Source organism: Spinacia oleracea, chromosome 5 (assembly GCF_020520425.1).
Source record: "Spinacia oleracea cultivar Varoflay chromosome 5, BTI_SOV_V1, whole genome shotgun sequence".
Taxonomy (NCBI): Eukaryota; Viridiplantae; Streptophyta; class Magnoliopsida; order Caryophyllales; family Amaranthaceae; genus Spinacia; species Spinacia oleracea.
Window position 1 is genome coordinate 5,419,684 of NC_079491.1, and position 16,792 is coordinate 5,436,475.

The 16,792-nt window shown below is 34.1% G+C and overlaps 2 protein-coding genes across 2 annotated transcripts; one reads left to right on the forward strand and one right to left on the reverse strand.

Moving 5' to 3' along the window:
- Positions 1 to 1,038: 1,038 nt before the first annotated feature.
- On the forward strand, positions 1,039 to 6,486 carry LOC110797305 (probable sodium/metabolite cotransporter BASS3, chloroplastic). The gene is made up of 5 exons (XM_022002409.2): positions 1,039 to 1,725; positions 4,371 to 4,466; positions 4,548 to 4,854; positions 4,955 to 5,202; positions 5,865 to 6,486. Exons 1-5 carry the CDS (start codon positions 1,295 to 1,297, stop codon positions 6,103 to 6,105), a joined length of 1,323 nt encoding a protein of 440 aa, XP_021858101.1. The 5' UTR covers positions 1,039 to 1,294; the 3' UTR covers positions 6,106 to 6,486.
- Positions 6,487 to 16,471: 9,985 nt separating this feature from the next.
- Positions 16,472 to 16,792, reverse strand: LOC110797292 (transcription factor IBH1-like). The gene has a single exon (XM_022002388.2). The coding sequence runs from the start codon at positions 16,790 to 16,792 to the stop codon at positions 16,472 to 16,474; it is 321 nt and encodes a 106-aa protein (XP_021858080.2).

Below are 16,792 nucleotides of genomic sequence, written 5' to 3' on the forward strand. Positions count from 1 at the left end.
ATACTATATCAAAAAATGTGTGTCAAATGATTATTTTAACCAATTAAATTTATTGGCTCATTTAATTTCTCACACTTTTCTATTGTGACATTAATTTTTTTCCCATTTCTCCAATATAAAATTTTGATAAAAGTGAAAGCATTATTAAATAAACGTAATTTTTCTTATTTAAATAAAAAAATAGAGGAATCTCAATGCACATTAATTAGTCATTAATAAACGTGCAAAATGTCAAACGTAAAGAATAAAAAGAGACGGAGGGAGTAGTTTTTAGGCTGGGCGACTCTACGGCTACTACATTATTAACATTTATATTATTCTTGTTTGAAAATGTTATTAATCAATTCCCTTTATTCTATTTATTAGTATTTTTTTTACAGTGATAGCATGTAACATCTTGTACCTTATTGGTAAACACTTCATTGTTTAAACGTGAGGTCACGGACTCAAGTCTTATACCTGCTCATTTATAATTTTTTAAAATATATTAAGTTTACATGAAATGAAATACTTACACACAAAGCGCCACATGGCAACTAAACTTCTTTAGAAACACTTTTTTAATATATACTCGGTAGTATAGAGTATGTAAGTAAAAATTAGATGAATAAAATCCTTTTAAAAAAAAGTGAATAGAACGCACACATCTATTTAACATTTTAACATAAGATAAGATTCAATTTAGAGCTGTTAAAAACCGATATAGTCTTTATAGACACGATAGTTTAGCATGATTCAACTCCAAAAAAGAACTTGACCCCATTTTAACCTAACCCATATGCACGATTTGACACCTTTTAATACACGGTTCGAAAATCGTGTTTATATACGATGAACCCCATTTCAATGGTAACGAAGCGAGCACGACCACGACCACGACGTCGTAACACTTTGAAAAAGAGGATGTGTTCAACTGTTCACCAATAAAACCCCCAAAAATTCCAGCTTCCACTTGGTGACCATGCCAAAACACTAGACAAATCTTACACTTCCAAAAGAAAAACAATATAAGTAGCCAAAATATATGTAAGACTTTTCTTGACAATTGCAAATAAAATTTTAGAGTTACCAACACACTTGTCAACCGTCATTCAAAATTTTGGTCACTGTCATCCTCTTTTTATCCTCGTTCATTCACAGCTCATATCTTCCCACCCATCTCACTCATAGACCCCAAAAATCCCACAAAAAACCCCCCAATAAAACCTTCTCACTAATCAAAACAATCTTTCTAATTTTGAAATTTCAATTCCAATTTCATTATTGCACATTACTTCGTATTTCCTAATAACTGATGGCAATATCATCATCTTCATCATTAACAACCCCTTTCATTGCTTTGCAATCAAAACCCCAATTCACAGATAACCTGAATTGCTCTAATTTGTGTCTAAGAATTAAAAGTAAGGAGTTTAATCGGTGTAAAACTTCAGGGTATTTGAAGAATTTGTCAACGGGTGGTTTTAATGGCGGAATTGGTGGTTCTAATGGTGGATTATCAGTATCTATGTGCTCAACGACGCCGTTTATTGAGTTTGGAGGGAGAGTTGGGTTGCAGAGGAGACTAGGAAATATTTCTTTGTTATCTTTCGGAGTTGATACTGGTAATCAGATAAGTGGGGATGATTCTAAGGGTGGTTCTTCTCAGAATTTGTCGGCAATGCTTCCGTTTGTGGTGGTTGCCACCGCCGTCGCCGCCCTATCTCAACCTTCCTCCTTTACTTGGTATATAATTCTCACTCTTTAACATCATTTCTTATTTTATGTTAATGTTTACTTAGTTTATATAAATTTAACTAATAGTATGAGCATGGTTAAATCTTTTATGTAACGGGTGTATTTTATACAGTATAGCATGTTTAGTCGTAGTTTTTGTATACAAGACCAACTGAATGACCATTAAATTTTTGTTGTTTGGAATGCAATCTATATATGTGGGTAGTTATATTGGTAATATATTAATATGATCTAGTTGGTGGCTGATTTGAAGTGATTTTGGTGAGTTCTAGAATGTGACCAAGTTTCTTTGCATGTTGCTTTTAGCAGTTTCTGATGATGTCAAAAGAAATTGTTGTATAAATCTTTAGTCATTAATATCTCAAAATTATGAAAAGTTGATTTATTGAAACATATATGGAGTATCAAAACGAATCTTATAAGATCTCACGTGACTATGTAATTCATTATGCATAAATCACAAAAATTGATAAAAGAAAGTGTGTGAATAAGGTAAAATTGCAAAATGGGCTAAATTTTAAAAAGGAGGAAGTAGGATTTAATTGGTAGCTGATTTGAAGTGATTTTGGTGAGTATGGTGACTTCTAGAATACTAGAAATCTAGAATGTACTAAATTTCTTTGCATGTTGCTTTTAGCAGTTTCTGATGCTGTCAAAATAAATTGCTGTTAACATGTTTGTTCTTTTTGTTAGAGTTTTCTTTGAAAAGTTATTCCTTACCTGTCAAGAGGAAAGTTCTACGATGACACAAGAATATTTATACAAGTATACTTGAAAAGTACAGTAGTTGACTAGTTTTCTAAGTTGTGTTTTCCCATGCCAGTTTTTCTTGCAAGGAAAGGAAAAGAAAGGAGGGCTAAATTATACTCCCTTCGTATTTTAAAAAGAGATATATTTTGACCGGCACGTAGTTTTAGGAGAGTTTTAGGAGAGTGAGTTGAATTTATTAAAATAAGATGAAAGTGGGGTAGTGGATGAATTATTTATTATACGGAGTAGTAAAAAGATGATGTGCGTTTGTGTGGGGTCCATAAGTAAAAGAGAAATATTAATATAATTGGAAATGGGGACTAAGACATGTCAAAAAAGGAAAATGATCTCTTTTTAAAATACAACCGTTTAAGAAAAAATTGAAAAATGTATCTCTTTTTAATATACGGAAGGAGTAATTTCCCATGTTTGGTCCTAAAAATTTCGGAGTATATGGATTAATATAAAAGGAAGGAAACCCTCTTTAATAATTTTTCACTTTCATTTTCTCCCCACAGTGGAGGAAACATGAAAGGGAATTTTTTTTTGAACCTGTTAACTATTGTTCTTTCTTTTCCATCAAAACAAACAATGGAAAATAACTTATGTTACCTTTCCTTTCCCTTCTTTTCTTCCCTTCCTTTACAAATGTTGTACCAAATAAAACATAACATTTGATCGGAAAGCTCCATAAAATTTGGGAGGAAAGAGGAAGTGAAAAGTTGTCAAACTAAATTTCCTTTCACTTCCTTCCCTCAACAAACAATGGAAAATAAAGTATCTTTCATTTCCTTTCTCTTCCCTTTCTTTCCCTTCCTAATATAATACCAAATAAAGCGTAAATGTTATAATAGTGTGATCATGTTTTACCACTCTTATTATTAATGTACAAGTATTAGTTTGACTCTTGTAATGATGTTCTTTGAATACTTTGATCATCGGCAAGGATGAGTTAGGCCGGTCTTTTATTAGAGAGTGTCTATAGTATTCTTCCTTATGCCGTTAGGCGGAGTAAATACATGGAAAGGCTATGCATTTTTGTATTTTACATTTTTACCTTATAAGTTTAATACTATGTTTGGTTTGGATACTTTGTAAAGGTGTGGACATAAGTGTCTTGAGTAGATTTTCTAAATATAGGCTTTATTATCTAAACTAAGGAATTACACAATTTTCTCTCCATCCCATATCTTCCTCTTCTCCCCTCCATTATAAGTTTAATGATGGCTGGAACTTGATAGCTAATTTTCTTTTGAAATGTACTCCTACTTTCTATAGAATATTAATATCTGTTGACAATGTTTTCTCCTAACCAAACACATCCATAACTCCTACAAAATTTACCTTGCCTTAGTCAGTCCCCTACCCTTCAAACCACAATCAGTTCCATGCATTAGAACTTAAGAAGTGTAAGATGCGTGGGGTAAAGCGCAGAGGCCATAGCTCGTATAGCACCTTGAGGCACTTCAGAAATACATTTGGCAAATGTTTAAATCATTTTCTTTCTAAAATGTTCATAAAGAAGGAAATCATGAGTGCTATTGCTCTCTATATATGACATGGTGTTATGATGATACTAGGATTATGGGGAAAAAGGGTTGGCGGACTAATTTTTTTGGGAAACGGAAAGAGTGATGTAAAGCAAGTAAGCAACATTGGGGAGGGGAATTACTTGGGAAAATAGAGGTAAACTTCAATTCAGTCCGTCAATGTTCCCCCCCCAAAAATCCTAGTATCAGCTACAACTTTTCCTAAGTAATTCCCCTCCCCAATGTTGCTTTATATCGTTGCTCGGTCTTGGTGTTAGAAAAATTGAAACGGCCTTCTTTTGGCTCAAGAATTATTAGTGTAGAATCATAATAAGAGAGTTCTGTTTCATGCAGGGTATCAAAAGAATTATACGCACCTGCACTCGGTGGGATCATGCTATCGATTGGAATCAAGTTATCAATAGATGATTTTGCTCTTGCATTTCAAAGGTACTTAAAATCTCCAACTACCCACGGGCCTCATATTCTCAAAATTTGAAGTCTTATACTCTCGAGTTTCTATATTTGCAGGCCTTTGCCACTTTCTCTTGGGTTTTTGGCCCAATATGTGGTAAAACCAGCCCTAGGTGTATTGATTGCTCAAGCATTTGGGGTATCACCTATGTTCTATGCAGGGTTTGTCCTCACAGCATGTGTGGCAGGTGCTCAACTATCTAGCTATGCCAGCTTCTTGAGCAAAGGCGACGTAGCATTGAGCATTTTATTGACTAGCTCCTCAACAATAGCATCAGTTATTTTTACTCCCCTTTTAACCCGCCTTCTAATTGGGTCAGTTGTTCCTGTTGATGCTGTTGCCATGTCTAAGTCTATATTACAGGTACTGAGTTTTCCATGGAAAACGGTTCATTTTAGAATGCTATGATTGGTTTATGTGTGTCGCTCAATTAACTTGATTTTAGACTTGTGCTATTTCTTAGGTGGTTCTTGTCCCCATCAGTCTCGGTCTGTTTTTAAATACCTACGCCAAGGAAGTTGTCAAGTATATTCAACCAGTGATGCCAATTGTAGCTATGGTTTGCACTTCATTGTGTATTGGTAGCCCTCTTGCAATAAATCGCGGTCAAATTCTTTCTGCTGAAGGTTTTCGTTTGATTGCCCCTGTTTTGGCATTCCATGCTGCGTCTTTTACAATAGGGTACTGGCTCTCCAAACTTCCGATTCTAAGGTAATTAAAGATTCAGTATCATTTTCTGCTTGCAAAGTGTGTGTAATTAGTAGTAAACAACAGGATTTTTAACCCATATGATAGTATATGTACGTGCCAAGACTGCTCAACCCCTGCACTATTGTCATTATGTGATCTCAAAGTAATACCACTGTTATTTTGATGCAGCATATATTGATGTTTGTGCAATGTATTTCATATCCACATCAAAGCATCCAACATTGCACATGGGTATTTGATGTTTATATAAATAGATCTGAGTAACAACAGTGTGCTTATTATAATCTTTAATCAAATTATTGATCAGACAAATGAATACACCAAAGAAAAGTTTCCATCCCCCCCCACCCCCCCCCCCCCCCCCCCCCCCCCCTTCCTTGGTCCTAACCTATATTTTGCAGAATGAACCCAGAATGATTGATTGAGTTTGTAGACTACAAAAAACTGTTTAGCGCTGGAACAATGCACAAACTAGAATTCAATTAGTTCTTAATGTAACTTTTGTTGACATTATGCCGTAGTAAGTTCCGTTCACATCTTGAGTCTTGATATATTTCCTGTTCTATAACTTTATTGAGGCGAACTACCCTGTAACTCAGAAATGCTTTACTGATAGTTTTGGTGAAATAGCGACCTGAATTAATTTTGGGAAATTTTTGCAGGCAGGAGGAAGAAGTATCGAGGACAATCTCACTGTGCACGGGTATGCAAAGCTCGACACTAGCTGGGCTTCTTGCTACCCAGTTTCTTGGAAGTAGTCAAGCTGTTCCGTCTGCATGTTCTGTAGTAGCAATGGCTATCATGGGTCTTAGTCTTGCCTCCTTCTGGGGTATCGGCCTACGAATCAGAGACCTACAAAGCACAATTACTCCTTGGTTTGAGTCTAAGGTTAAGGCTTCATGATGCCCGTTTTCTTGAACTTTATCAACAACATTCATAGACCCGAAACAAGAATGATGCAACAACGGGCCGGGGTTGGCTGCTAAAGACTTCCATAGCGCGGTATGGCACAGTCGAACACAATATAGGTGTTAATATCCTAATTTTGTCTATGCTTGGGCTGTATGTATAGTTAGTCTTAAAAGCGCGCGCTAGATAGCTTGTATAGATCAGAAAATGGTTGTACGGTGCAACAGGGAATATAGAAGCTAGGTCCCTATTCCTAGAACATATTACATGCATCAGGTGCATCATATACCCTGTCACATTTTCTCCTAAGAAAATATGATAGGGACTATTAATGGGAATAAAAATACCTGCACCTAAAAATAATTTTCACCCTAATCCCACTCTTCCTCTTAAAATTAAGAAGAAAATCACTGGAGGGAATAATATCACACGATGTCCCTCTTTATTTCTCTGATTTTTGTATTTTTGATGTTGGTTTCCTTTTTGCTTAGGATTTTCAAAACGAGAATCCAAAAAACAATTAGGGGTTGTTTGGTTCATTATAGAGGAACAGAAAAGGAATAGAGATGAGGGAAACAATTTAGACATTGCGAGTCAAATTACTCCGCATAAAACAACTTTGGTGACGTTCTATTCTATTCATCTTATTTTTTGTGAAAACTTTGCCTACGCTCTATTATATTCTGCTTATTTTGCCGAAAAGAAACTTATTCAATGACTAACTATTTTGTCGAAAAGAAACTTATTCAATCGCTTTTTGTTTCGTGGATTCATCCAATTACTAAAGTTGTAGTTTATCATTCCTTTTTCTTTCTATAAAACTGATTCAATTGATGTTGCATTGTTGTGTGATTAGTGATTACTACATATATATATATAGTGGATAGAGTCCGGATCCTCTAGAGTTTCTTGATGAGTGGCCTTTGTGGACGTCCTTGAAAGAAGTGCATGTTAATTTTAGAAAGCGAGAAAATCAATGTGTCTTTAAATGTGTCTTTAAACAATGAAATGTGGGACTTGTTCAATATTACTCCGAGCCGTATGAATGGTCAAACTTCATTGTTGTCTTCTTGCTACTCTTCCTCGTTAACATCCTTCAATTCGTTCCAATAAATTTGGTTATGTGGATGCTCACTAATCACTATCATTATAATTAATCATTTGGCACTTGCGGCTTTGTTTATGAACTACTGCGTCCTATATACTTGTCATCCATAATTATCTCAATCTGTAACTCTCCGATCGAGTATATTACCTCCGTTTCGAAATAATAGGGAAACTTTGACTTTTGACACTATTTCACTTTGACTGTAACTTGTGATTTATGGTAAAGAAAAATATAGTCGTGTGGGGTTTTGTTTGATTCGTCTCGATATGAACTTTTGGAATATCAACTTTTTATAATTTTTACAAATACAAAATTAGAGATACTAATATCTAAACATTTATTTCGACAAGCGTGTAAAGGTACACTGTCCCATTATTTCGAAACAATGGGAGTATAATGTACCAGCATACTACTCCCTCCGTCTCTTTTTGTTTTTTACGTTTGACATTTTTCACGCGTTTTAACGATTAATTAATTTGCATTGAGATTCCTCAATTTTTTTTATTTAAACAAGATAAATTACGTTTATTTATAATATTTTAACTTTTATCAAAATTCTGATATTGGGAAATGAGAAGAATTTAATGTCCCAATGGAAAAGTGTGAGAGATTAAATGATTCAATGAATTTAATTGGTTAAAATAATAATTGGACATAAATTTTGATAGAATACTAAGTAATTAATGTGATAATATAAAAGGAAATGTAAAGAACATTTTGAAATACCCAAAAAGGAAAACATAAAGAACAAAAAAGAGACGGATGGAGTAGTATAGTAGCATGAATATATCATAGTGATATTCTAAAATAGAATTAATTATTGTAAGTTGTTGAGTGGTTTAGGAAGCTTATTTAAGTAGTTTCCTAATTGCCCTAATTTTTTTATTGTTGTATAAACACGCTTATTTAACCCAACCCAATAAATTGATACCAAAATCATGGCGCAACCTCCACGAGATTATTGATAGAGAATAGAATTATAAATTGTATAATTTTGGTAACATTAGATTTCCTATTCCTATTATAACCAGGACTATTATATTGTAACACTATAAATATGATCAATGAAATATGCTACCCTTTTTAATATCTAACCTCCATCTTCATCAGATAACGATGGCAGGTTTTCCTAAAGAAATCTGATAGTTCAGTAGGAACACTTGACAAGAGGGGGGTGAATTGTTTCTTGGGAACTTGAGTAAGTTTCTTGCGGAATTTAAACAATAAAGAGACTGAGAACAATGAGCGAAGAAAGATATAAAACGGAGGAACCTTCTTGACCCTAATCAAGAAGAACCTCACTACTCTTTTGTATTAATGCAATAACTCTATTACAAATACACTCTTTAACTCGAGTTCCTCTCGAACACGAGTTCCCCACAGCAATCCCCTTCGATTACTGTGCTACTCTTTCTCTCTCTGACTTAACTTTAAGTCGCTCCTTTTCTCTTTGACTTAACTCTAAGTCGCTCTGTTTCTCTTTGACTTAACTCTAAGTCAATTAAGGATCACTCAACCCTTAAACCCAAAATACAATTTGATATAAAACTCTAGTACGTAATAAAGCTCAAAGTAATAAGGAACTCAAGGGACACTCTTTTGAAAACTGATTCTCTTTTAAAACGTTTAAGCTCTTAAGATATATTTTGCAAAGATCAGTTGTGTTTTGAAAAGCTAAAACTCTTCTCCTTTTATAGGAGAGTTTTACTTAGGGTTTGGTACCCATGTTCTCCTCAACTACCCACTAACAGTTACTGCTCAGTAACATGGGCATAGTTGGAGAGAAACAAGGGAGACCAAATCAAAACACTAAATGTACGTAGAACAGAAATACGTGGGGAGAGTTTTAAGGAACGTGGAAAAACTTTTACTTGAGAAACAAGGAGAATAAATCAGAATCCTATGTTTCATTTATTAATTAAATACTTTTTATTTATTAAAAATATTTTCCAAGTTAAACTCTTTTATAATTACAGTTAACATATTTCATTTAAAACGTACCAAAAACTATGTCCCTTTCATACCAGATTGCTTATAAACTTTATTAAATACTTACATAAATCCTAAAACATAAACTCATATGTTGTAGTCTTCATGTTGCACCTTTAGAAGCTTCACTCGAAGACTTCCCGATTTGTTCCTTCTCTGGAACGCCGAGGATCCACATAATATATGAGGATCTCGCCTTAGGAACTCGCCTAAGGATCTCGCCTTGTATAATGATTATTTCTTCAATGTAGTGTCTGACATGGATCAATTACTTGCTTATATTCCACGTTGCTTAGTTTATCCAACTCAGGATCTCCTTAACTTAGCATTATCCCTCTAAGGATCTCAAAACCTATTATGCAACATAACTTAACCAATTGTCAGGAGTTTACTTTGTCATCATCAAAACTTTAGGGTCAACAAAATCCTAGAAGAAATATTCTACAGATTGCCTTTAAAACCCCTAACACGTTCCAAGGTTATATCAAAGGAATGGAACGCCATACTTTCCGATCCTCGATTTAAGCAAGTTCGAAAAAGTCGTCGTTTATTCGGCGATCAGCTTCTGTTCTGCAAGTTTCATAAATTCTCACGATGTTTTTATCGTTGTGAGTCTTTCGATAAAAGAATTCAAAGAAATAATTGTAAAAGATTAGAAATATACAACAAAAATGTCGAAGATTTAGAAAAGAAAGAGGTCAGTGAATACAATTTAAAGCCATCACGACCTCCTAGAAGAAGATTTCGAGAAATTTGTTACTCCCTCCGTCCCGGAATACTTGACCTGTTTTCCTTATCGGGCCGTCCCTTAATACTTGACCTGTTTCTAAAAATGGAAATATTCTAACAATATTATATTATTTCTCACTCCACCCCTATTAACCCACCTACCCCTACTCCATACAAAAAATAATTAAAAATTCAACCCATACTCTCCCCCAACCCCACCTCTTAACCCACCTCCCACTAACTACATTAAAATAATACCCCACTATCAACTACTACCTATTAAATTAAATAAGTCAATTCAAATCCCTTAAACTCTGTGCCGGTCAACCGGGTCGAGTATTCCGGGACGGAGGGAGTATATGGAATCCTCTAACCCTAGAATATACCACTTATATTCCCTCAATTAGAGCTAGTTTAGATAGTTTAGATGAAGTATTTCGTCGACTAGGAGATTATAATACAAAAAGAAGAATATCTGCACTTTGTTACGATGCTTCTCGTGATGAATACACTGTTTTGCTAGCTACTCTAATGGAGTTTAGGATAGATATTTATCTCATGAATTTCAACACGGGAAGTTAAGATAAAATACATTATAGTGAACATGATGGTCGAAGTTTCAGTCGAAGTTTCAGGGACGAGGTAGGGACGGTGGTTTGCGGCGTTCCTCATTGGTTAACTGAGGTAACAAAGCACATTGATAATATTGATGGAATGGGGATTTATTCAGTTGAGACGACTGAGATTGTTTACTTTGACATTGAGAAGGAAGAAAAACAGATAAGATCACTGGAATTGCCTGTTAAAGTAGAAGGGGGAAAATATAAATTGGTTGGAATTGGGGCTTTGAATGGGCAAACTCAATTAGGTATTGTTCTAAAACTAAGTTATTGTTTCGATTTCGAGGTATGGGTGATGAAGGAGTACGGTAAAACGGAGTCATGGACTAAATTTTGCGTTATCACACTGGAGAATATGATAACAAAAGATCATCTGTTGTCTCTAAATCTTCTTGGATTCATGCCTAATGGGGAACTTTTGATTTGCACCAAAAAAGGAAGAGTAAAAACAGGGTGGCCAGTTGTAGGGTGGCCATTTGTGTATTATCAAGAATGGTTTGTCTATGATATTGCTATAGGTGGACGTGGTGGTCTAAGACGTGTAAAATTGTGTGGAGATTGGCATAAACTTAGCGATTTTCAAGTCATTGCGTATGAGCCTAGTGTACGTGAAACAACAACTGCACCTCGATCGACGATATGAAGATTCCTTATTTACATGACACAATTGAATTTTTGATACTATTTACACATGCTTTTTTGACTTCTTTTTGTGATTTATGCTTACGAAAAAACATAGTCGTGTACGGTCTTATTAGATTCGTCTCAATAAATATTTTTTGAATATCAAATTTTTTTTTTTTTTTTTTTTTGAATGTAAAATCAATTCATTAATAAAAAATCATACGACATCTACAACAGAAATCGAATTTAACTAATACATAACAAATTGAATCAAAAAGAGGTATTCCTTCATCAAAACTACTACCGTTGGGAAGATCTTGCACTGTGGGACATCTCTCGCACATATCGCTGGAAGAAACCGCCTTTTCGGATAGACGGTCTAACGATTTGTCCTAGCAAGACTTAATTGGCCCAGTGGTAAAGGATAAGATTATGAGATCAAACCCCCAACTAGGATTTCTTTGGATGTGAAAATTTTACTTATCATCCCCATTTCTTATGACTCTGATCTGCTAAGATGCACTACAAGAAATCACACCTTTAACGACGACAAATCCCGTCTTTAATGATCAATAATCGTTGATTAAAGACGGAATTTTCTGCCGCAGACCTGTCATAAAAGGGGGTCGTCGTTAACCGTTCGTAAAAGACATTTGCGACGGTTGTTCTCGTCTTTGTTTGGTTGTTAGCCCCGTCGCAAAATGTTTTTGTGGCGGAATTTTTGACCCATCGTAATATAATTAGATTGTCATTAAAGATACAAATTCTTTTAGTGATGGCTAATAATACCTTTAAATATATTTAGTCTTATTTTCTTTTTCAGGCCTTTATTTTGTGAATTTCCAACGTCAATGCTAAGTTACTCAATTAGACGGTCACGAATTCCATTCACAATCAGATACACCAAAATTAAATAACTACCCGTAATTTTTAGTGTTTCAGTAGCAATGCATGAATGATGAAGAACAGAAGAGAGGAGAGAGAGAAGAAGATAGAAATGTTTTTTTTTTTTCGTGAAGAATAAACGGGGTATAGGCGTATAGCGGCGCCATGACTCATGAGTGATTAAGGGTCGGGGGCTCGGGGCACTAACAGTTGTCAACTACAAGGTGTTAGAAAATTATGCGACTTTTCTAATGAATCAGATTAGTAGGAATAACAATTCAATTTCAAATAACACACACAAATAAATAGATTATCTGACAAGTGTTATAATCTCTAAATACGCTGCAAAACTTTTACTGAAAAGATAAATAATACACAAGTGTTCACAACCCATACGCACCCCAATCACACCCAAGAATTTTTCTCTTAAAGATTTTCTCTCTCTCTGCTTTATATTTCTTTTTGTTTTGGGATGATATTACAATAACCAATAGCATGTTTATATATGCTTTTGTTTTTCCTAAAATAGTGTACGAATTAAAGCAAATAACTTACCACCTCAAATTGTCATTTCTCTTACGCATCCTGTAATCTTGCAAAGGGGAAATGATAAATCCAAGGAATAATTCACTTCTTCCAAGGAAATCATCTTTGAAAAAATATGGATTTCCTTGGAAGAAGTAAAAATTTCCTTGGATTTATCACTTCCCCTTGCAAAGGATGATACTAATTGCTTTATTTATTTTTAGCTAAAAATAAATAATGCTTTATTTATCATTTCTCCAACACAAGGGCATTAAATGCAATATATGAAAACTAAGGTATGAGATATACCACAAAAACATCATCTTGCAATTGTATAATCAAGTCAATTTACACTTAAAAGTGGAAAATAAATTAAACGGGTCAACCCGTTTATAGTTGGGTTGGGTTGAAAATCTCAACCCATTTAATTAAACAGGTAGGGTTGGGTTGGGAAAATTTCAATCCGTTTATAAAATAGGTCGACCTGATTTCGACCCAACCCAACCCATTGCCAGCTCTACTCGAGGGTCACTCCTAACGGAGCACTAATGACGTACCATAAAGTCCAAGGGAATGAAATGCATTATACAAAAAATCAGGAGTAGTTTATGTATTTTGAAAACTTGCAGGATATTTGTTGCATTTCTCGAAAGGTCGGGGCATTGAAAACCCGTAAAATTTATTAGTTGTAAGCCCCGGCCTTGGGCATAAGTACGTGAGAGGGTCAATCGCCTAGGGAAAATGTACAGTATATACTATATAGTACTTCGTATAAGCTAGTACGTACAAACCAAATTAAAGAAAATGACACAATATGTTATCCCTCTTAAATCTTAATCACCTAATAGTAGTACAACTAGTTTTTGGGCTCGGGCGATGCCCCTGGTTACTACATTAATGACATTCACATTTATTTATATTTTCTTTTTGCAATGATAACATGAACACACGTAATAGCTTAGTGGTAAAGACTTTAATGTTTAAACTCAAGGTCAAGGGTTCAAACCTTATGCAAACCAAGTTTGATATTTTTTTAATGTGTATGAAGATTACATTGAGCAAACCACCCATAAGAAGAGCGCTACGTGTCACATAAACTTTCTTTTAAACGCCTTTTAATATATAGTATAGATAGATAATATATAGTATAGATAGATGATTATTTCATGTGCCATGCATGAAATTTTCCATAGTACATAATTAAAGTGCTAAGCTACCTTGTCCTTAATTATTCCTTTTCTAATGTTGTTATCTTGACCCCTTTTTTCCCTAGCTGGATGCTTGAGTATCAAGCTACACATATATGACGACTGGGTTACTATATTAATTAGCTAGCTGGCTTTGATTAAATTAATTCAAGGATTAGAATTAAGCATTATTATTAGTTAGTTCGTCACCAACATAATATTAAAATATATTAAAAGTAATCTTAATTTAAGCGCAATATCTGCTGGATTACATTTTCCCTCAACAAAAGTAATCTTAATTTAGATTAGTTGAAACACAAAGGAATCAACATTTCATCAAGTACAAGCTAATTATAGAAATTAAGGTTCCTAGTAGAAAGTTTTCTTATACTATATGCGGTTTTCCTTGTTCAATATACGTAGTACTCCGTAATTAATTAAAAGTCGAGTATCCAACGTCGTAATTTGTCACTCACATTACCCGAGTCACAAATTATGTTGAGAACTTGAGAACGATCTTTTATAGACAGAGAATGTATATTGTACTATGATTAGGGGTACAAACGAGCCGAGCCGAGCTTTACCTTGTTTATGTTCATGTTCATTTAACTTATACGAGCTCGAGTCCGAGCCCGAGCTTTCAACCGAGCTCAAAAATATGTTCAAGCTCGGTTCGTTTAAGAGATTTTGTGTTCGCGAACTGTTCGTGAACGACTCATTTATTAATCGAGCCGAGTTATAAACGAGCTTTTTTCATGAACAAAACGAGCTTTTTTCATGAACGAGCTTTCTTAAACGAGTTTTAGAGTTTAACCACTTGAAAATCTCACAACTTATAATCATAACAAATAATAAATATTAAAGTACATTACTTTATTTTATAAACAAATTAATAATTTAAATTAACAATCCTGAATAACATATATACTATATATTAAAAGGCGTTTAAAAGAAAGTTTATGTGACACGTGGCGCTCTTCTTATGGGTGGTTTGCTCAATATAATCTTCATACACATTAAAAAAATATCAAACTTGGTTTGCATAAGGCTTGAACCCTTGACCTTGAGTTTAAACATTAAAGTCTTTACCACTAAGCTATTACATGTGTTCATGTTATCATTGCAAAAAGAAAATATAGGTAAATGTGAATGTCATTAATGTAGTAACCCGGGGCATCGCCCGGGTCCAAAAACTAGTTATAGAAATTAAATTATGTCCTACAGAATACTTAGCTCCTCAAGCGACATCATATATAGTTCATGAATAACTTTATCGCTACGTCCCTGACTTTTTATAATCTGGAGAGATATGATACATAACATAACTAGATGAGCTTTTTCACGAACATAAATGAACGAGTTGTTCATGAACATTATAAACGAGTTGTTCATGAAGTTAAATGAACGAGCATACCTATGTTTGTGTCAAGCTCGTTTATTAAGCGAGGTTCAAAAGTTGTTCAAGCTCGGCTCATTTAATAAATGAACGAACATGAACGAGCTTTAAGCCGAGTAGTTTGTTGACCGGCTCGACTCATTTGCACCCTTAACTATGATTATTTAAAAACTTAACACTAGAACATCCCAGTTGAATAAAAATATGTACGTTAAAATGAGCTCGGATTAAATTAAAGATGTGGGATTTCGTTACTAAGCAATAAGGCTAAATTTTATTTTAAAGTAAATTAAACAACATTAACTTTTATATCCATCCCCAATATTATTTTCACAAAGATCCAAATCAATTGGTATATATATCCGATCTAGAAATACAAAATTAAAGGAACACAATCATTTTTTTTTTTTGCTTGATTAGTTAGTTAATTAATTACATCTCGTTTTACCAAGTAATTAATTTAACTCCATAAAATATCTTATCTTACATCTAAAAACATCTTTACTGTATTTTGTTTTCCACTTTAGCTGATAATCTCAACCTATATTCAACTCGTGATCAAGGTATTTAGTGTACATCCACCTAAAATATCTAAACTGCTCTTATTTTTTATGTTCCTCTAAAAAGATCGTTGTATATGTTTTATGAAATTTGAAGCATACATCACGTGCATACAGATCGATGTATTTATTCATATTGCAAAAAAAAAAAAAAATATGTGTACAAGCAAAAACAACAAAATGTTCATATGATTGTACGGATCAGAGTAATTATTTTCATAAGTAAAAGAAAAACTTAAAATTTAAGCGAAAATCGCCAAATATTTTACCTCTAATGTACAGTTTAATCACAAAACTATACATGATGAATATAATCTACAAACATATATATGTTACAGATTTTGCATTAAATTTTTTCTTAATTAATCTTATTACTTCCTCCATTTTTTTATAATTGCACCATCTTAGGTTTTGACACTATTCACATATTCTTATATAGTTATTTTTTGTGATTTATATGTAAAGAAAAATATATTCATGTGGGATCTTGTTAGATTCGTCTCGAGATATACTTTCAAATTATCAAATTTTTATAATTTTTTCAATTGTATAATGAGAGATATTAATGGTTAAAATAGTGCATTGGCAAGCGTGAAATCTAAGATGGTGCAATTAAAAAAAATGGAGGAAGTATAACTTTTTCCCTTTCATTTTAAGTATATAGTTTTTCTTGGACCCCTATACTTAATTGATACATATAGGATTTACATACTTAATTAACTTAAATAGTTAATTAATTAATTAACAGGTGTAGAGCAGTAATTAACAATACTTCTCATAACCTTTACCTGAGTAGTAAGACACTTAACATAATGAGCAGTCTCATCTAACAAATTCTGATAATCCATTGTTTCTCCACCAGGCACCAACTCCCTCAGCTCCTGAGCTCCGCCGTGCCGCCGCCTCGTCGTCTCACCACGGGCCGGGCCACGGTGGTGTTTTCTCCTACTAGCAATTACAATCTCCCTCCTCACCAACCCTCGCCGCCTCCGGCTAAGCCGGATCTTCGACAACACGGCCCGGCTCCAAGCTCGTCTTGGACCGACCGCCGCCGCCAT